This window comes from Galeopterus variegatus, unplaced genomic scaffold, assembly GCF_000696425.1.
Source record: "Galeopterus variegatus unplaced genomic scaffold, G_variegatus-3.0.2 Scaffold1011, whole genome shotgun sequence".
NCBI lineage: Eukaryota > Metazoa > Chordata > Mammalia > Dermoptera > Cynocephalidae > Galeopterus > Galeopterus variegatus.
In genome coordinates, this window is record NW_007727122.1 from 87,984 (window position 1) to 110,410 (window position 22,427).

Genomic DNA, 22,427 nt, shown 5'->3' on the forward strand with positions numbered 1-22,427 from the left:
GTAACTCACTTCATAGTGAGCTTGAATGAGAGAATGCAAGGGGCTCTGCAGTAAAATCACTCCCATCTTCCAATTCCCAGACTCATTCTCAGCTGGTCCTATGGTAGTAGGTTATCAGAACTTACTTAGTATCACTAAAGCTGGTATACAACCCCCCATTACTAAATTTGACAGGCTTTATATAAAAAAAAGTACATTCGTCATGAAGCCTGTCCCTGGGATTCCCTCCCCATTTCACTTTGGCTTGTTCTGCTAACACTTACCCAGCAGTGCCCCGTATTTCACATTCCCATTTACATGGCCAGACCTGTGAATGGGGGTTGGCTGTTAACCGCCCACCATGATGAGACCCATGCTGAAACATCGGTATTAGCTGATGGAAAAACAAAAGACTCCATTTTTCTAAGAATAATATGGTAGCAGAGAAGGAAAAGAACTGCCAGAAGATAGATGTAATTCCTAGAGCTGAAATGCTGGCCTAGTTGCTATCCTACTGCCTCTCTTTCTCCCTCTCCCTTGTACCTGCCCAAAGGAGAGTGGACCAAGGCTGAAAGTGAGGGAAAGTCTTCTTTTTATTATTTCTTGAAAACAAACACAAACTTAGCTGTGTGTTTGTACATATGTACACATACAAAGCAATGGCAAAGTTGTTACTACGGAAGAAAATTCTTAAAATCACCAAGTGAGAAAGAGAGTGCTTTTTATGCCATGGGGATCCCTTCTGAACAGGAGAGCTTTATGCATCACTTATAGGGCTTCCGGTCTAGGGCTGGGTGCCCTGGTGAGTCAACAGGAACCACACAGTGCAGAAATACAGCAATTCATAACATCACAAATGGAAACACAAAATTGGTATCTGAAAACTTTTTTGTACATCATTAATTCATTAGCTCAGAGAAACTAGAAACAGAGTCAGAACTTGAGCAAACACTGGGGTGGTTACATCCACATAGAGAGTACTGCACCTTAGGTTAAAAAGCAGGATCTATGAAGGTTTCTTAGTCTTCCAACTGCTCAGCCAGTGCAGCTAAAAGCCAGCCACCATCAGCCACACGTGCGAGCGAGCCTGCATGCTGCCCACTGTAGAGGGCACATCACATGCCCCTTCCTAGTCACTAGTCCTATTCCACAGCCAGCCTTGTCTGTACAAAAAAAGTTGAAGGGCTTTGGGAAAGGTCCCATGTTTACCACTCCATGCTATGAAATTATACCTTTTTTGTAGTTTAGAATAAAAGCACAAATTTAATTAATGTATGAAAAAATATTAGGACAGAACAAAAAAAGGCACATGGGAAAGGCAACAATATGAGCTAAAACAAATTTTATTAAAAACTAAAGTTTCTTCTTGCAAACCATAATAATCCCTTACCATTTCTAAAATAGGCCATGATAGAAAAATAAGTCATGTACGTTTTACTGCAAATTTTAGAAAGGGGAAAGGTAGGGAGAACTTCTATTTAAAAAATTATCAATGCCTCCATTTTTGCTGTGAAATATTGCTTTTAAAAGACTGGAAAATGAGGCACACGTAAAAAAAAAAAATGTAACTTAAGTATAAATGGAATTGGAAGCCTGGGTTTGAGCAAGAGCTTTCCCAACTCTAAGATAAATCTTTTTTTTTTTAGGCCACACCTCAAATTTCTCTTTTAATAAGAGAGCCATTCACTTAAAAAATAATATCAAGCAATGTGTAAGAAATCCAGCTGAAAATATTCTCTGTGTTGGAAGAGACATACAAGGAGTAGTCAAAAAGTTCATGGAAAGATTCGTATTATCTTTTAATTCTACTTTACTGCAAACTTTTTGAAGTACACTCATACATGAAAAAGAAATATTTTTATATGTATTCTTGAAAATACATCAAAAGCGCAAATTAAAATATTTCTACGTGTTTTTTAAAAAGTAATTTTATGACCGCTCTGGGAACGATTCCTTTATAATTTCTATTATCAACTTTGTGCCTCTGGACTTTTTTTTAAGCTTTCCTAGCCCAGAGTTGTTTGGTGGACATTTGAAGGTTAAAAAAATAAAATCATGCTTCTGTGCTGAAAAGTTATCAGCTCTCTGCTGCATTTGCATGGTTATTAGGAACACACACACGCACACGCGCGCGCACACACACGCACACACATTGAGTTTAATGTGTGGCTAGTACAGGAACAGAAAGATTAGACACAAAGAAAAGTAAACAGCTCTCACATGCAAGGAAACTAGGTTACGAGAATCCCAGCACCAGGCATTCACCAGTCACCATGGAAAACAGGAAGTGAGATGCATAGCAACCACAAGCCAAAAAGCAGAAAAGCGCATACCTTTAGCTTGGAATGAAAATCACGAGATTTCCTTCTGGCAAGAACCTGAATGTGACTAGACACCTGCAGGGTAGGGGAAGGGAGGAAAACAAAGGAAAAGCCTGTAACCATGGAGATGAAAAGCCCCCTACAACTGGGCAAGCCAGACGTACCTTAATGGCGGCTTGAATTTCTCGAACTTTCTTTCTTGCTAAGACCTGTATATGACTAGACACCTACATTGTTCGGGTTTATGAGGGGAAACAAAACAAAACAAAACAAAACAAAAAAAGGAAATCAAATATAAAATCGCTACTCCTTGGGAAGGCGGGGGTGGGGTAGGGGGAGGTTATTTGCATCTCAACAAAGCTCTGCAGTTAGGAATACACAGTCCCAGCCAGACACAAGCCCCCAGCGCTGCTCTAAGCTTCTCATACTGGGTCATCACTGCAGTGACTTGGTTCAGGATGAAAGTTTAGGCTCATCTTAGTTTTCAAACCCAGGAGAAATCACGGGCACTGGGAAAAAAACTAATTTGGGGAGGGATGAGAGAGGGAGAGTAGGGTTGTTTTCTTTATAAAATTTAAAAGGTAGGGGTATGGGTAAATGAAAATATTTATAGCTTCTCAGTATCAGGAGGGAAAATCCCTTTTTCTCAATTTAGAAGAGACTATCCATAAATTAGCACGTTCTGCAGAATCAAAAAGCCGAAGCTGTCGGTTTATGCTGATCTCATTAAGAGCTCTGGATTCTGTAGCAAATGTTAAAATAATAGTGACATGTAAATTAGATCTCAAAGAAAAATGGAAAGACCCAGTTAGCAGAGAATTTTTTTTCCTCTTATAAATATCTTTAATCCTTCCACTCTTTTGAGTATTGACTGGGTGCCAAGTGGATTTGCATATTATTACAAAGTGAAATGTGTGAATACAGCCAGCCAACCATCCTGTTAAAAATCTGGGTTGAAAACCACACAGATTTGCTGAACAACAAATTCACATTGGAGAGGTATCACCAACTGCTGCCTAAAAACATCCCCAGGATGCCGGGGTGTGGAAATGTAGCCAAGCCCGGCTTCTGAAAAACAATGATTCCACTGGGTAAACAAATTTGCATCTCTTTCAGTGGGACCTGGTTAAATTTAGAAGAGTCCCCCAGTGAAGGGGTCATTGGGCAAATGACCAGAGCTCACAGACCAGGAGACAGCCCAGGTCCAGCACTTTCAGTATATAGGAGATTAGATCTGTCCATTTCAGAAATTTAGAAGCTTCCATTTAGAAGCTCAGTGACTCAGACGGCGTGGTGATTACCTCATTTCAAACTCTAAAAAAAGGATTTATGATAATAAAAGATTCTTTCGTCTTTAACTTTGAGTTTCGATTATTCAGTTATTTTTTCAATTTGTTTTTGTACTTTTTTTTTCTTAAACTATGGAGAAAAGCAGGCACTCCCCCATCCTCTTCACCCCTCCATCTGGCTTCTGCTGTTACTTGTTTTCACCAGAATTTTGCTTTTATGTGATTCTCTGACTTGGTGAGGGCCACTGTCAGGGGGGAGCATCCCCCAAACAGACAATGCCCTGTCTCTGTGCGCTGGCAGGAGGCCACCTCCCTTTGTGCTGACTCAGCAGCCAGGCTCCCAGGCTATGGCACATGCAGCATTCCTGGAGAAAAGCCTCTCCCCCTGTTGTTAACACTCATGAAAACAATTCCTCACTGGGAAAAGAACTGAAATCTGCTGCTCAAGTATTAAGGAGACTACCGTTTAGCTTGCCTTTTGGTTTGATTACAGTTATTAAGGTCTGTGCCATATCATTCAGCATAAATCAACATTAAAAAATAATTTTTTTTATGTTAACAACTCACCCATGAGGTTTTTTTCTTTTCCTTTCTCTCCTTTTTCTGTTTTTAGTTAAACACTAGTTTCTCAGCCATTCCAGTTCTAAACTGGATCATATAAGAGATCTGGGCTGCTTTAACATCTTGAAAGAACAAGAGAAGGCAGAAAGCCCTGGCAAAGGGCAAAGAATTCCTGACACTGCTCTGCACAGAAGTATTTAAGTTTTAACTTCATTTCAGTCACAGCAGCTACTGACAAAAAGCCATCGCTTAAGAAGCAACAGTTCCCTGGACGCACATCATTCAATATTATATTCGGCTAATACTCAAATCTGCATTACTTTTTCAATGAAATGATGACTAACATGTAATCGTTCCAGGATTTTACAATGCGCAAAATCTCAAAATTTCATGCCTTGTAAGTGTATGTGCACCTGCAGCTTTTACAATGTTTGCAGATGCACATTTTGGGAAAGAAATCTAAGCTTTGAAATACAGTACAGGAGCAGTTCATACACTGCCCTCACCATAGCTGTGAAACTTTCCCATATGAGTTTAAAAAGAACTCCGGAGACCACATAATAAAGGGTCACTGAAATGATGAACAATAAAAAGAGCCAATTTAAAACTCCTACAACACTGACGTCCTTACAGGGAACTCAAACTGGGGGCTCCTAGGAGCCAAAGCACAGCCAGCCACTGCAGCCAAAATGCCTCCTCGGGCCATTCGCTGACATGCACGATTTCCAGGTGGGCTACTTTACCTGTTTTCTGGTCCTCGTCTTCCCTGTCCTGAGCTTGATGTATCTGGCTATCAATTCATTCCTACCTGAAAGAAAGAAGAATTTACAATAAGGTGGATTAATTAAAAAAATAAATAAATAAAAATTTAAAAGCTCCTAAAAAGCTAGGAATAGAATTCAGAATCGACCATTTTTAAACTGCAGTTATGTTTATAAATGCCAGAAAAATAAAACAGTACAACTGTTTGCAAAAATATTTACTAGAGAAAATTAAGATATCCTCAGCAAGAGGACAGAAAATGAATATTTTTCAAATGTGCCTTTTTGAGGGCCACAAAAAACAATTACATGGTGTAATGTTGAATATAATAATTATCCTAATTTGAGCATCACATATTGCACACGGGTATTGATATTCAACACTGCACCCCACAGATATGTGCAATCAATTATGTTTCAATAAAAAATAAAATTTTAAAACGTGCCTTTTTGTTTGATTGCATGCTTGTACCTAAATGAGTGGTCATTCGTGTAAATAACATATACTCTATACAAAGAATTAGTCTGAGAGTAAACAAACCCAGATCTGTTCTAGTCTTTTATTTTTCTTACTCATTTTCTTCCTTATTCAAGTTTCTATCATAGTTAACTCCAGTTAGAATCATTATAGCCACAAGAGAATGAACTGCTGTGGGTACAGAAGCCCCACAATGATAAGACACTCACAGTCTGAAAGCAGATATTCCCTAAAGGTAGTCTTTGCACTAGTGACTAACTATATACAAGATCATGTCAATGAAAAAAAAATAACTCAATCTCCTCCAAGCTTTATAACCTTTTGGTGAAATAAAATGCCTAAAAGTATAAACAAAAACCTTCCATCCCTACCCTACTATGAGACTGAGAAATCTAAAATAGGTAACCTAACTTTGAAGAGCTATAATAGGAAAATATATTCCCAGAAGCTGAGTGGGGGCATTTACTAAGATACCACATGAAATAAAAACCCACTCATACAAGACCTGGGTCCTTCTGTGCTGGTCATTATGACTTCAACTTGCTCTAACACCAGGAACTAAAAATAGTTTAATGTATTCCATATAGTAAACAGAAAACTTTTGTTTCCTGTTAGTGCTTTTGGCTGGCTTTATATCGGCTCCATCCTCAGGAGAGCTTCTATTGGTCAACAGCAAGTCTGAAGTCTACTGCTGTCATTCCTTCATGTGCTCTGCCACACTGGAACAGTGGGGCAGGACCCTGCTTCTCCTCCAAAGCCCCACGTCAACATCACTCCCTCAGGGAAGTCTCCTCTAACCACCCAACAAGATTTGGTTTCCTTGTTCTACAAGTCTATACTTCTCCTTCCTAAAATGTGCTCAAATTGCACCTGTATAGTTATACACATAACTGTATAGTTAGTGTCAGCTGTCTTACTTCCCAGACATACTGCATATCCACAGAGGGCACGAACTTTGCCTGGTTCCTCAAAGTTCCCCTAGCACCCAGCACCCTGCTGGCACACAGAAGCAATGACGGAGGAAATAACACAGCCTTGGGTGAAAGTGACCACATCCCCCATAGCTCCCCTGGCAGAGTAAAGAACTAGCAACAGTGATGAGGACCATCTCAAGAGTGTCCTTATGGAAGTCTTGTCTGAGAATTCTTAAGACTCTTCCACCAGTGCCTAAAATGTTCCTGTAATTATGGCTCTGTCTATCATCTGCCTGTGTTAGGAACTTTGCAGGACACAGTCACCACCAGAAGGCAGAGGAACCTCGGAATCTTGGGGCTAGGAAGTACCTATGTGTCATCCAATCCCACCCCTGAAAGTCTGAGTCCTCATTAGCCTAAGCCAGCACTTCCAGAATTGAGGAAGCAGCCCACTGTATCTTAAAACATTTTATGGGCCGGCCCGGTGGCGCACTGCTACAGTGCGCCGCTTGGGAGCGCGGCGGCGCTCCCGCCGAGGGTTCGGATCCCACATACAGACTGGTTCCCGCTCACTGGCTGAGCGAGGTGCGGGTGCAGCGCTGAGGGTTGCGATCCCATTGCCGGTCCCGGTCCGGTACGGGCGCGACACTGAGGGTTGCGATCCGTTGCCGGACATTAAAAAAAACAAAACAAACAAACAAAAAAAAACATTTTAAAAGACCCTCCTCATTTGGAACTTCCTGTAACTTTCACCTTCAGATCCTTCTTGTTCCTCTTAACAAGAATAGGGTTAGTCCCTTATGCACATGACTGCTTTTCAGATATTAATGATGACTTTCAGGTCCTCCTAAAATTGTATGCAAGCTAAACCTCCCCTGTTCCTTTGCTATCTGTGACAGGCTTGGAACACTCCCACACAACATTCTGTGACCATCCTTTGTCACAGAGCTTGGAGTTCATAACTGTAGCAGTAATCCTACAACAGCAGAATGGGTTTATCACCTCCCTCTTTCTAAATATTCTACCTCTTTAATGCAGCCTAATCATGCATTAAATTGTAAGGGCCACAATAAACTGTCAACTTGAACTCCTAGATCTTTTTCATATGGCCTACTCCTCAGACACATCCTTACCCCTGCTCCCAGCCTTTTCATGCATAGCTAGGATTTTCAGAACCTCACTTTTATTTCTACTCCACTTCACCTTGTTAGATTAAGCCTGTCATTCCAGCCTGTCAGGATCTTCTCAGGTCCTAATTCTGTGACTGAACATACCCTTTATCTACAGAAAAAGGACCTCTAAATTCAGTTTTTAGTATTGCTTCTCTAAGCATTCGCTTTCAAACTTTTAAGAACTACCAATATCCCCTGTAGTGTCATCAGGTCTACTTCTCCATCTCTCAGATGGTTGTACAGATTTTGCAATTTGTCTCAAAGGCTCACCGATAGCAGAGCCCAGCTAGGAGTGCCTAATTACCAGAAGCCAGACCTAAATGACAACGTCTGCAGACAAGCCAAGCATCCTCCAGCTCAGGCCTCACTGTGCACCCTTTTCAGGGCTGTCTGAGTGGCCAAGATGAAATAAATCCAGGGCTCTGTATTACATGCAATTTCATCTGAACCTTGTCCAGATGGCAAAAATGTCTCCTGCCCCCAAACCTGCTGATTTCCTGTGAAAGCAGACGGAATAGCTTGATAGGTATGACACATAACCTACGTAACTGGCTTCAATTTCTTATGGCATTTGATTGAATGAATAAGATTATTATCCAGGACAGTCAAATCTGACTGAGTACTCTGTAGTCTATGCAAATGGCACCATTGGAGCTGAATAATGTCAACTCATACTTTGATTAAAGTATTTTAAAAAATTACTACTTCGGGCCAAGCCCGTGGTGCACTTGGGAGAGTGCGGCGCTGGGAGCGCAGCCGCGCTCCCACCGCGGGTTCGGATCCTATATAGGGATGACCGGTACGCTCACAGCGCTCACTGGCTGAGGGCAGTGCGGCCGGTCTCAAAAAGGACAAAAAAATAAATAAATAAAAATTACTACTTCTACAACAATTCCTTACTGAGTACTATGTGCTGAGCACTACACTGTAGTCATTTCATTGAAAGCTTATCTAAACTTTCATGTCCTTGTTCTTTAGATGAGTGAGATCACCTTTCAAAGCCTGTGTTCTTTCTTTCATAATGTGTTTCAAGCTCTAAATAATAATTATTTAATTCTTTTAAATATTAGACTTGTCCACTTTAACTTACAAAATCTTCCCTTAAGCAACTCTTAGAAACATAATAAGTTCTCTTAAATGCTCTAATAGTGCTTACAAACCTAGTAAGATTTCCACCCTCCCAAAAACCAAGTCTAAATCAATTACTTCACTGCACATTTTAATTTGGAAATACAGGCTAATCTTATTACCTAGGCCAAATTATTTTAAATTACTTGGAATATCATATATACATAAATCCTTTAAATCAAAAACATTAATGCTTTAGCTTTAATTATATTAAGATGTTCTATTTTTAATTCTAAATTTTCCCAGAACTAAAATATACTTATCCATTAGGGAAACAAGTATGCCATTCCAAATGATTGTGGAATATCTTTTTGAGACTGCTTGAGGTTGTACATATATTGGAGATATCAAATAGGTTCTGATTGGAGACTTATCAGCAATCCTGACAGGACATCCTGAGCCCTATTTATACTTCCATAGACCTGCCCTCCAAATGGGGTGAGTCCATATAGTCCACAGCCCTGGACTTGAATCATTTTACTAAAGTGCGGAATTCCCTAACCAAGGCTAAGCAACACCAACCATCACCACCACTGTAACTGGAAGTGGGTCTCCACTCTCCACTGCACAGTCCTGATTTGCAGTCATGATCAGAATGTTGGGTATTAGAAATGTTATTTCTCTAATTCTCTCCCAACACACACACACACACACACACACACACACACACACACTTGATCCAGTAAACCTTACATTAAAAAACGACTTTCAACAAGGCAACTTTAAAGTTAATTGCTATTTTCCTAAACTAGTTCTATAGTCGTGAGGGGACCATCTTCCTTGCTTCCTTCTATCATGCCTGTCTGGTGCATCAGAAACTTAAAGACAAGACAGTGTGCCTGTCCACAAGATCACTGTTCAACACCAGGGCCAAGATAAGAAAGCAAAGCAGTTCTACACATCAAATGACAACTATTGCCATGAGAGAGGTTCCAGTAACACACATGGGCAACAGGCCACAAATAATTCAGGAAATCTAGAAAGGCTTCCTCTCCAAAGTACTAGAACACAAACCAGGCCCTTAACGATAGATTACATTTCCTCCAACATTTTAGTATGATATATTTCAAACATACAGAAAAGTTTTTTACAGAAAGAATTTTATAATGAACACTGTATACCACTCACTTAAATTCTATGGTTCACTTTGTCTATTCTTGCCTTATCACCTTCTTTCCATTTATCCATTGTCTGCCCATCCACCAAGCCATCTTATTTTGTTGTTGTGTACTTCAAACTAAGTTGCAGGCATAATGACACTTCTTCCTAAATACTTCATTGTACATACCATTAACTAGAGTGATAAGATTGATTTTGACAGGCAGAATGGAAGGTGTTAGGCTAAAGATCATTTTAGACAGAGGAAGCAGCATTTCTTTAAATAGATAAGCAGGAAACTGGGACTCATAAAACCACGCCTGCTGACCCTCAAGCTCCCTAGGCCCTACACACGCTTTCTTACTGAACCCAGGAGTCTCAGGTTTTATGAACAGACCATCCAGAGCGTCCCTGACATCTCCTTCACTCTTCTCTGAAAATAGTCATAATAGCTTATAGAGCTAAGTGGCAAAGTCACACTTCACCACTAAGTGTCATTATACTACAGCTTATCTGTAGCATGAAAATTCCTTTAGAAATGGGCAACTTCTTTAAGTCTGAGATGCTGCAGCTACAGCTGCCCTTGCTTTCCCCACAGGCAGCAGCAAAGACAAACAAAGACTGACCTGCCACTTTTACACTGTGATTCTCACTAGGCACTGCCAACTGAGTTTTCATTTCATCTTATTTTATTTTTCCTTTCTCCTAAATAACATAAACAGTTGAAAGTGAGCCCATCATCGGCTTCTCCTGCACCCTGAATTGCCATGAAATTTCCTGCTAAAGGGGCATACAGAGAGAGATTCAGACTGAAAGACACGGTGTTTGCACTGTGCTTGCCTTACCCAGACAGAAGACTGGTTAGTCTTGTTGTGGGCTGTGTGTGTAATGGGATGTGGCCTCAAGGTCATGTTTGAGGCCCGGCAAATGCAGGGTCTGTGGCTAGAAATTGTAGCCCAGAGACATCAGCTTTAACAGTTTAAGAGCCACTTTGTAATTGAATGGAGTCAGGGAGCCACAAAGAAAAAAGCAACAAATGGAATGCTCCTCTTCCCTGGCCACAGCCAGTCAGAAGGCAAACTTACCCCAATGCAGTGCTGAACTGCTCCAGGCCTGGGGAGGGGCTCCAACTGGTGTACTAAGGAAGCCCCTGCTGGCCCTCCTCCCTTCACTAGGAGAGAAATGTGAGCACTCCCTACCCCTACTTTCCATGTTAAAAGACTGAGAACTAGAAAGAAAACTCAAGCTTCTTTTTGATCACTAGACCAAAGCTATATCAGCCACCAATGCTAGGGTCACAGCCATAGGGTCTTCCACAAGTCCCTACAAACTCTGACTCAGCCCAATAGTTCTACTAGACTGTTGGAACGCTCCTGTTAAAACCATGAAGTTTGTACCTGCGTGCACAACTGCTCTCGCGGCCTGTAATGTCCTTGCTCATGTACGTCTAGGTCCTGCCCACCTTCCAAATGCCTTGTTCTTCAAAAGCCTTCGAGCTAGAAAAGGCCTCCCCTCTCCCTACACATCCACAGTCCTTGACCTGGGTTTGGCTGAAGGCTCGTACCTTTTTCTGCCTTAAATTATATCATTTTGATATGTGTCATGGTTACAACCAAATCATAAAGTTCTTGATAACAAGAACAAATGACATGCATCTCTTCTCTGCCTCCCCTTCCTACACAGCCCAGTGTTTGCGGAATGAGTCATTGTCCAGGGCAGAAAAGGGAATCCTACATCCCAACAACCCAGTTTGACGCTGGATCATCCCCATAAAGTGAAAAAAGAAAAAGAAAAAGATGACCAGTGGGAAGAAGCAAAGAAAGAGGCCTTCCACAAGATGATACCACCACAGGGCACGGCTCTGTCCTCCAACACCAGCAGTGCAGCACAAAGCATAGAAATTCCACAAGATGATGTTAAAAGGCTTTCTAGCCATAGAACCCATTTTCATCAGCTGGTGTTCATCTAAAGGAAAAAACACCTTAGAACAGGAAAGCCAACAACCAAAAAGCACAGGTGCAGTGGACAGTGCAGGAACCAAGCATCACAGGCTAGGGCAAGATCTACAGAATGGGGATGCTTTATGACTCCATCCATCCTCCCAAAGATCTGGGGGTGGGTTACTGATGGACACTGCCAGAGGAGGCAGTAAAGAGTCTTCATTAACTAACCTGTGAGGGGTTAATAATTAGCCATTTCTTCCACACTGCTGCCATAGCAACCTGTCCCAGCAACACTGGGAAAGAAAGGAGGTCTACCAAAGCTGGCCAGTCATCCACCAACTATGCACTAATGGGAGCACAAGTAACGGGTTGGAGTTATGGGGGTAAGAAGATGCCATGTCTGTCTCCACAAGCTTGCATCTGCTTAGAAGAGCTCTCAGCAATGAGCATGGGGGTCAGAGCGCCCTCACCGTGTACAGCGTAGCTACTGTGCTCCATTTATCGGAAGGATGACATGATGAACGGCTGCTCCCCACTACCAGACAGGAAGTTCTACCACTGTACTCCCAGTGTCAAGAATACAGCAGGTCCTCAGTATACACTGACGGAATGAATGCTGAATGAGAGGCATAGAGGACCTGAGAGGGAGTGGGGTCACAAAGCTAAGATTAGGTACAAGGGAAGGTTCAGGACAAAGAGCTTTTGAACCAGACCCAGAGCACTGCCAATGAGGAAGTTTAGATGCCAGTGTCTCAGTTAATCCTCCGTATAAATCATTGACCAAAAATCAGCACCAACATGGAAAATCACCAGGAAAGGTGAAGCAGACCATTCTGGGTTGTCAGGGGCTGGGACTACATGTTCCCGATCTATAAAGGTTTACAAAAAGAACTGAGGTGACCAATGGCAATTCCTAGAGATAACCTGTCTCCATGTTCACCCAGGGGTTTATAAGGAATAGGTTTACAAGAAAGAAGATGCAGAAGAAGGCTGTGTGTCAGCCACTGGTTAGTCAATTTATACCTTGCATCCCTGCAAAATGCCTGGCAACAACCCAAGTCCCACCTTCTCAGGAGTTCCTATCAGTGGACCACAGCTGATAACATTATCAAGTGACAGCCCCATAAAACACTGTGTTCTCCTTCATCTTGGAGGCACAGCTTACAAACTGCATTATGTGCAATGGATTAAAAGGGTCAAAAAGAGACGAACAAGTCCAAATATCTAAGGCTATGCATCGAATACAATATTTCTATGGTGGATAGAAATTCTTTTTGTTGTAATTATTTGCAGAAGAAAAATAAACATGAATAAAGTAAGTTTTTCTAATGGCTCATTCTCTGTGAAGCAATAAAGATACTCCATATGATCACCGTTTTTAAGCCTTTAATGAACAGTTTAACTAGCCTTTGTACTTTAACTATGCCTCTAGCAATTCTTTCTAATGCTTCCTGTACACAGCTCCCTACAACACAACTCAGGGTTTGCCACTTACTGCTCTGAGACCTTCCATGCTCCCTAGTGCCAAAGCCTGAAGGAACAAACTGTTTAGTACGGTGTTCAAAGTTCTCCCACCATCTGGGTCCTAACTGTTTTTCATGACGTCCCCGCCCCCCCCCACCTTAATCTATTTTAACACCATCAAAATGCACACCTACCTTCCAGTTCCCTGAACCCACTGGGCCATTCTAAGGTTTTACTCACAGCTGCAATACCCCTTAAGTTCATCACCCAAAATCCTTCCAGGTAGGTCCAGCTCAGATGGTGTCTCCTCCACGAAATCTGAAATATGCAGCAGACATGGGGCATGTGGAGAGGACTGAGCCAGGGAATTAAGTGCCTGGAGCTGACCTCACAGACTGGTGGCTGGAAAGACTACAAGACTAAGAGCAAAGTGAAACAACAGATACCATGAACTAAAAACAAATCACTTAGTATACAATGGGAATAATGTCTTGCCTCTGACTAGGAAAGTAGTGAGAGATTCACTATTCTGTCCTGGCCCCAAAGTTCTTCCTATGGCAGGGCACTGCCCACTTAGCTTCTTAAAGGCACAGTCCATGTCTTCAGCATCTTGGTATCCCATGTGCTCAAGGCATGTACAAAATTTAATGGAATCTGAACATGCTGCCCCCAACTGCAACCTAAATAGACCCTTACCCACAGGCCCTCAGGGGAGTGTTCCCCTGACAGTTCCTGCCACATACCTTGTCGGCATTCACCTTTTGTTTCACGCCCACATCTGATTATGTTGCCTTCCTACATCAATAGGTCCCCATCCATTATAAGAAAAACACAAACTCCTTAGCCTGGTACCTAAGGTTAACCGCTCACTCCTGTACAGGGCTCCTCTCTTCTAGCACAACGAGCTGCACAGAACTCCCCAACCTATTGTCATGCTTTCCACACCTTTGTCCAACCTTCTGTCCTTAAATGCTCTTTTTCTTTTCCTCTGCCTGCAAACTCCTATTCATCCCTGTAGGCCCCAACTACAATATTCCCTCCCTGAAGCCTTCTGGGAGCCATCCAAACTGACTTAGTCATTTCCTTCCTTACACCCTCAAGTACTGAATATACACTCCTGATGCGACTGTGTTTCGGCTGCACCGCCACTACCCATCACAAGACTATTCATTCACTTCTTAGAACAGTGACTGCTCCATCTTTAAGCAGTGGTTCTCTGGTTCTCTCTGACCCCAGATCTGGCACCTATTAAGCAGGTGCTCAATAAATGTTTTTAATACACAAATGAATGAATGAGCTTGCCTCCTCTTCTGTGTGAAGAAAACCAGAAGAAATGATCTAGAAAAAGACTATGAAAATTGGACAGTATTGTCAATATCACCTGAAATCTGTAAGCCCTTACACAGTTACAACTATTTCAGTGGGAGGTGGCACAATTTTCCAGACCTTCATTCCGGTCTCTCAGCTTGGCCGAAGTGTGACCAACGCATGCTCTTTCCTCTTCAAGCCCCACCTCCTGCCACCTCCACATGCCACAGTAATAGGGACCTGGTCCAAAAAAGCACTAATCTCAATACTAACCCAGGAAAGCTTTGTTAATGAGAAACTTTGCTAAGAACACTCTATTTATTAATTATTTGGACTTAGAGAAGTGTGAAATTCACACATTTGAAGTGCTAAAAACTGCTGGTCTTTAATGGTGGCAATGCTGCAGACTTCTGGTTTTTGATTCAGATGTATGATTGCCTAGATCTTTCTGGGGAAATTGGACTTTGGGCTGCAGGAACTTGAGTAACTTGCTAAACTTCTCTGGACCTCCATTTCCTCACCTGTAAAATGAGGATAACAGCACCTACTCTAGAGGTTGCTATATGCATTAGCAACAACAAATGTGAAGCTTCTGGCACCTCAAAGTGCTCTACAATGGTATTACAACTATTACATAATGTCACTGCACTGGGCTTCTATGTTTTCATTGCTTGAACTCATATTTAAGGTCCTAAAGGGGTTCAAAAGGCTTCTGTCCAGGATACCACACCACTTGTTATCTACTATAAACTTATGAAGCTTCTACTTTCTATATTATTGAAATTAAACATCTTTTCCATGCTACACTGAAAATGTTCTTGAAATTTTTGCATAACCCTCAATACTCAAAATGATATCACCATAAAAATTGTTTCCAAGTAAAAGGAGCACTTTATTGTGATATCTTAACATTAAAAGAGCAGCATGCAAGGTACTTGCTTGCTACAATGATCTTTTAATTTGAAATAGATTCTTCATTGAATAAAATAGCAGGAATTAGGATCATGTCGGGGGCTAAGTGTGGCCAAAACTCTTGTACAGATTGTAAAATTATCTCTATGGATAGGCTGGAGGCATTGCATACACAGTATGTCCCTCACTGGATGTCCAGAATTTGGTTCTTGTGTAAAAACACAACTATCACCAGAAGAATTAAGCATCAATTTCTGTAGCTACTACAATAACAGCTACACAAAGGTGAGTTATGCAAGCATTAAATCAAACTGACACTCCCATGGGATTACCCGCTGCTTAGAAAACATGCTAAAGAAAAATCTAAATGTCTAGACACTTAGTAATTCTTTTAACAATAATATGGAAAGCATCATCATAACAGACATTTTTTAAATGTTATCAAACTGAAGAAATTGAAATTTGGGGATTAAGCTAAATGAGGTAAGACTGTGTGGGTGGCAGAGATGGTATGAGGCAGTAGAAAGCTGGACTTTACCATGTGCAGAATACCTGCTAGGTATGAACACTTTGCAAAGCACTGTGCTTATATGCTCACATACCTACTCTTCACACCACCTTATCCCCATTTTATAAATGCTGAAACTGAGGTTCAAAGAAGGTAAGAAACTTGCCCAAGTTCCCAAACTAGTAAGTGGTAGAATTGGGATTTGAACCCAGCTTTGTCTTCCAAGCTCACTATTCCTTAATATTAGACCAACTGCTCTGAAAATAGTCTACAAAATAAGATCCTTCCCACAAGATCATTACTAAGTGTTTAATGAGAACAAAATCTTAGAAGGGTGCAGAATCCAGCCATAAAATGGACTGAACCACATGTGCGCCACTTTAAAAGTTCCCCAGTCATCACCTACAAACAAGGCAAAGTTTCAATTCCTCTTCATGCATCCGAACTCTTCACAATCTGGCCCCAAAGCACTTCCCTCCTCCAGTCAATGAAATCTATAGGGTATTTTCTATATGAAAGGGATTGTGCTAGGTTCTGTAGGAGATACATGCTGGACTAATACACATTCTGTGCTCTCAAGGAGCTTGTGGTCTAGGAGGAGAAATGAGGCAAGAAGCCAAACAATAGCAATAAAAGACAGAGAGAATCAGGTGGACAGGAGAAAACGTACTTCAGAATAGTCTGAGATAAAAGTTCACAGATGCTTCCTCTATGGTTGCCATGCTCTGGGTCACCTGACCCAGCTGCCCTAGCCATAGCGGAGTCAAAACCAGTTGCAGCCAAAGGCAACACTGCACAGGCTGGTCATTAAGGAGAAAGCAGTGGCCTATGAAACCAGCTTTTCCTTTTATTTTGTTTATTTCTTTATTTTTGACAGCCAGTAACAGGGATTGAATCCTGGACTTGGAGTTATCAACACCATGCTCTAAAACCAACTGAGCTAACCAGCCAGCCAATGGCTTTCCGTTTTAGACGATGATCAAGCAAACCAAACAAATCACCTCTTTCAGTTGAGTTTTAGATTCAGAAGAGTCAACCCACCTTTATTCTCCTTTGAAATTTCTAATTACCACCCAGGTAACATGCAAACACATTCTCTTAGAAAAAAATTTAAATGTTAAATGTACAAGCCACTTTTTGCCTTTTCTTCTGCCACTCTATACACACACTTCTCACAGTCCCTAAAAGTCCCTATTCCTGTCATGTTGGGTGCTTATTCCCTTTGTGAAAGGACCCACCTTCACCCTTCCCTGCCACCACCATCTTGTCCAAATCTGCCAATCAAATATTTCTGAGTTGCCAAGACCCTGCAGCTGGCATCCCCCAATTCCTTGGCAGTGAGCTTGGTCTACCCTTTAGCTCACCATGTTTTACCCATACCTCTAGCACATGCTTGCCATACTGCACTCTTCCTGTAGGTGGTTTTGCACATTTCCTTGACAAGCGATCAGCTTCATGAAGGCAGGACCCATGTCCTGCTCCCATAGTCCTCCTGCCTCCCAATTTCTGGCTCGGTATTAAGAACATGCTACTTAGGGCTGGCCAGTTAGCTCAGTTGGTTAGAGCATGGTGCTGATAACACCAAGGTCCAGAGTTCCATCCCTATTCTGGCCAGCCATCCCAAAATAAAAAAGAATGTGCTACTTAACCATAGTGCTACTACTGAGTTTAGCCCCTTCCTGAAAGAAAAAAAAAAATATTTGTAGAAATGACATCATGGTACATAGGAGGTGGTGACTGAATGTCTTCTTTGAAGAGGCAGGAAGAGATGGAGGGAAAAGGTATAGGAAGAACGGAAAAAGCACTGTACTGGCAGGCACAGGGGATATAAATTAGAATAAAACAGGATTCCTGCCTTCGAGGAACTCCCAGTCTAGTTGAACACTCATGGAATGCAGAAAACCCATGCATCTCTTCTTCTTAAACTCCAAGAAATGGAAGAGGCACCCACAATGGGCTGAGATAGGATGACAAGGAAGGATGGCAACCTGTTTTATTCCCTAGTGGAATGAACCTGGAAAACCTAAAACCCTTCCTTCAACATTAGCTCAATCTTCCCTGCTTTCAATTCTTGTGATCTTCATCAATTTCTGATTTAGCATGCTGCCTTAACCCACCATCAATATAGAGGATAAAGGTCAACATTAACTGAGAAAAACAATTTTTCTAAGAAATATCTCAATTTTTTCATAGGCAGAATTGGTGAGAAAGAACTACATAAATGACAGAGGAATGAGCTAACTCAGGGCCTGTTCTCTTGGTAGCTGTAATATTTTCTAAAGACAGAAGGAATAAGTACAGTCAATGGGGCTTCATCTGCAAGCTCAATCACCACACAGAAGTTTGATTTTTTTTTTAAAAAAAAGGCAGAGCCTAAACTACTTATCCTTATGAGGCTCCAGCCCTGAATGTTGCTTTGTAAAGATATCTCAGAGTGAAATTATACAGCAAACCCTTGTGTGGACAGAAGGTTCCACAAGTCAACAACCGCTTAAGCAGTTTAAACCAACAAGCAAGATGCCCTCTATTTGAATGCTATGAGTGAATCTATTTTAAGCCTTTAAAAATCCTTTGGGCAGGTGTTTAAGCTGTGTACAGACTGAGCCTGCAGAGGCTCTGGGGGTGGGGGAGGGTGGGCTCCACTTTCCATGCAGCCAACATTTTGTTCAGACAATCTTCCTGCAGCAGGTCATGTGATAAAGGCCAAATAAACAGCATCTGGGGATTTTCAATTACAGACCTTCGCCCAGCATGCCTGCACTGTAATCTCTACCAGATGAGGCTCAGGCCTCCCTATTTTCAATAATTCACACACTGTGTACACATAACATGACAATAAGGGCATTCATGGTGCTGCCTGATTCACAGATCAAAGCTAGCAAAGGGCCAGCTGTAAGCATGCTCGGCTGCTGGATGATTCGTGCTTTTCACAGGCTTGGAAAGATGCTCCGCAGGACCTGGCAAGCCGGCCTCTTTCCTGTGTGGTATGCTGAGCAAACTCTGAACATGAACGGAGCACAGCCCCCTGGGATAGCCACAGAGAGGACCAATTCCATGCGCATTTTTGAGTACTGGGGAAGCTTCAAACTCCAATCTACTCAACAATCTGCCTCTTTGATGGGCTTGCCTTGGCCGGTGCAAGACTTGTGCAAAAGCCCATGCTCATGAAAGCAGGTGATTCTTAAAAACAAATCTGTTCTAAAAAGATGGTATGATTCCCCTACTTAAGCCCTCAGCCAGGTGCCCAAGGTTACAAATCCATGGGCTGTGCAATTACTGTTCACCGTCACACACATACAAAGTACATGGAGGTGTATTTTTAATGCATTTCAGAGAGCTGTGGGTCTGGTAAATGAAAGAGGACATTTGTTATTATTGAAATCCCTACATGGTACCCCAATTAACTCACGTGCACAAACTAATGCACTTGGTCACCGTATGTCTGTGTTTGCGCAGGCGCGCAAGAGTGCTTTAAAAGCATTCAGACATCTCAAGTCCACAACATTCCAAATGCCTCTTGTCCTGCAGGAAGAGTAGCAACTGGAGGAAATAAGGCCACTGCTCCCTCATATAAAGATTTCATACCCGTCAATCAGGGCAGGAACCGGGAGAAAGCCCTAATAGTGACTTCCTTGGAACAAACACATGCTGCTCACCAGCTGTGGGCTGTGTCCTTACCCCCTTTTCTCTCTCATTCAGAATAGTTTCCACTTAATCACAATAATCCCAAAAGTGCTAAAACATATCAATCGTTGGGTAAGCACTGCCTACAAAGGGCCAGCCGGCTGGCTTTTATGGCCTTGTCCAACAGCAGCTGATACTTCATTCAGTGACAAATCCAATTTAGCAGTTACAAGAGGTTTAGCATCCCTGAAAAAATATTGGGGTTGATCTGGCACTCCAAAGTCAGCAAATGCTCCACTGCCATGTTGTCTTAGAGCTTCTTCTGCTGTCCTGTTTGGGTATCTATAACCAACCGTCTCACACTTCCCCAGCCTTGTCCCCATGATCTGGTGGTAGTGGCAGTAACAATCTAATCTCCGGGTAAAAAGTACAGGCAACAATCTTAAGTGGAAACTAACTGAATAATGTGATCTTACCAATAACCCCACAAACACACAAAAAAGGGAGTGACTGGCTCTACATTTCACACAGGAATTTCTAACACGTTGAAGGAAAAGGCTATAAGGTAAATAAATTTTATTCTAACCTTTGGACTGTAGGTCAGCTCTGAAGGAAATAAGCAAAAGTAAAGATTTTATCCTTGGATTGAAATTTATCTTACTGAAAACTAGTTCACGACTAATGTAAAGATCTTGCAAGTAAATTATTTACATTCATTTATTATTTTTATCAATATACAATATAGTTCATTTTCGTGTCTCTTTACCAATACCTCCCCCCCTTCCTCTCCACCCTCCCCCCATCAACATCATATCTGTTCACTTGTCTTAACGAGTTCAAGGAACTGTTGTGATTGTTGTGTCTCCTTCCCCCCCACCCCGCCCCGTTCGTTTGTATATTTATTTATTTTTATTAGCTCCCACAAATAAGTGAGAACATGTGGTATTTCTCTTCTGTGCCTGGCTTATTTCACTTAATATAATTTTCTCTAAGTCCATATTTACATTCATTTAAACATCAAACTGTTAAAACAAAGAAAAGCTTTAAGTCGTGATGAGGAGAAACAAAAAATTGATACGAAAAATTAGTTTCTGAATATTCAATATACATTCTATAAAGATTATATAATTCGAGTTAAAAGAAACTCCAAAGAATATAACTTGAATAATTTAGCTATAAAAGGAATTCACAACCTACAAAATGTCATTTATAAGGAACAAGGTAATTTATAAAGTGAAATAAAAGGAAATGATCTAATAGAAACATGGCCTGATCATTCCTTTAATATTAGGCTTTGCAGTCAATAGTTGGTTATTTATCCTAGCTCCAGTTTTAAGAATACCAAAAAAGTGACCACAGAGACATCTGGTTTAAAAAAAAAAGTTTTCGGTGCCATAAATGAGATACATGCATTGTGGCTGGCAAGATATCAATGATGGAATATCCCATAAATGGAGTTGTTATTTCATGTGGTTTTAAGACTTTATTATCTTCTCTTGATTTTTTAAAGCACAAACTGATAACTAAAACAAAATAAACATCCGAAGCCTGCAGACTAGAGAAGACATTTAGCTTCTATGAATAACAATCCGTTAGATTAATATTTTGTCAATGTCACTTGTCACAACAAAAACAGCAGCATTTATAATTTACTCTAAGACTGATTTAATTAAAATTCAAAACACCACGACAAAGCTATATTGAATTTCATTTGCCGCATTGTAATTACTTACTTTGTAGCTGACTATAAACAGTATTTTATTACATCCACAAAAATGCATTTAAGAGCTAACAGTAATTCGTAGACACTGGAAGAACTGAAGGAACAAGTCCTGTCACTTCCACTTTGAATAGAGAGCTACTTCCTGCTTTAATGTGACATAAGAAAATGAGGACCCAGGATCTTTCCCAGTCTGAACAGATCCATGGATGTGCCTACATTACCTTGGCTTAGAGCAGGGCTCAGACTCCCCATGAACACAGATTTGGCAGAGACAGATCTATGCACTTCCCTCCCAGGACCAACAGAAAGAGCCTGACTTGGCCCAAACCCAACAATGAGACAATAGGGGCTGCCAGGCATGATGGATGACTTAAAGGACTTAAAACCACCATTTGCATCCTCCCAGATAAACTGTTAGCTGGAAAAAAAATTTTTTTTTCTTGGAAGCAACTTCCAATGCTGTTGATCTGCCTGGCAGGGGAGAGTTAGTATAGTGAAATTGGACTTATTTTAAGAACGTTTGTCTGAGACATTTTGTTAAAGTGTCTCACTAGAGCGGAAAGAAACAAACCATTCATTTTAGATTTTTTTTTTTTTAAAGTTTAGAATTTTAAAAGTTAGGAAAGAAACTTATAACTCCCTAAGGACAGTATCAGAAGGTTTGCAATGTATTTGTTTACTTCATTTTTCCCTCCCCTCTTCCTTCATTTTAAATCTATGTAATTCTTAAAGGCAGCACAATAAAAAAGTCACGTATTGAACAAGGCAGGCAGGCATAAACACGAGTTAAGACTGAAAGAAAGGAAACGGCCTTCAGCCATGCTTGCCAGATAAAAATCAGTGGTTCTGAAATTGTATACGAGCAATTTTCTGGAGCTCATGAAGACCTAGGAGGGAATGCTTGAGAAATTGACAGAGAAATATCTTAAAAGTCAGCTTGGATTTCTCTAGAATGAATTTACAGGACTGGGTAAAAGTACCTCCAGAAGTTCACCAAGCCTCCATTAATAAATAAGGCAGCAGTGTGGTTTCCGTGGCAACAGAGACTAACTCTGCAACAAGCTTAGCGCAAAACCACCAAAGGTTTCTCCTCAAATCTCAACTTCCTGTTTCCAGGTGCTGACAAAACCAAACATATTTTTAAGCCCAGGGAAACACTGCAGGGGTTTTCAGAGGGGGTTGTCAGAATGCTGGTTTGGTCAAAAGTGATGTGGCAGTGTCATAAAACCCTGCAGTTCAATCTT

The 22,427-nt window shown here is 41.3% G+C and overlaps 1 protein-coding gene across 4 annotated transcripts in view; it reads right to left on the minus strand.

Moving 5' to 3' along the window:
* Nucleotides 1–22,427, minus strand: part of TEAD1 (TEA domain family member 1 (SV40 transcriptional enhancer factor)) — a 165,506-nt gene that overhangs the window by 64,606 nt on the left and 78,473 nt on the right. For 2 of the 4 annotated variants that reach the window (XM_008574187.1, XM_008574185.1), the window contains exons 2-3: nt 4,894–4,958; nt 2,313–2,375 (exon numbers count right to left, since the gene is read on the minus strand). In XM_008574187.1, coding sequence (XP_008572409.1) covers nt 2,313–2,375; nt 4,894–4,958 — 128 coding nt within the window. Of the gene's footprint in view, nt 1–2,312; nt 2,376–2,464; nt 2,528–4,893; nt 4,959–22,427 lie in introns of all 4 variants that reach the window. The other 2 variants (XM_008574184.1, XM_008574186.1) reach the window with 2 other exon arrangements.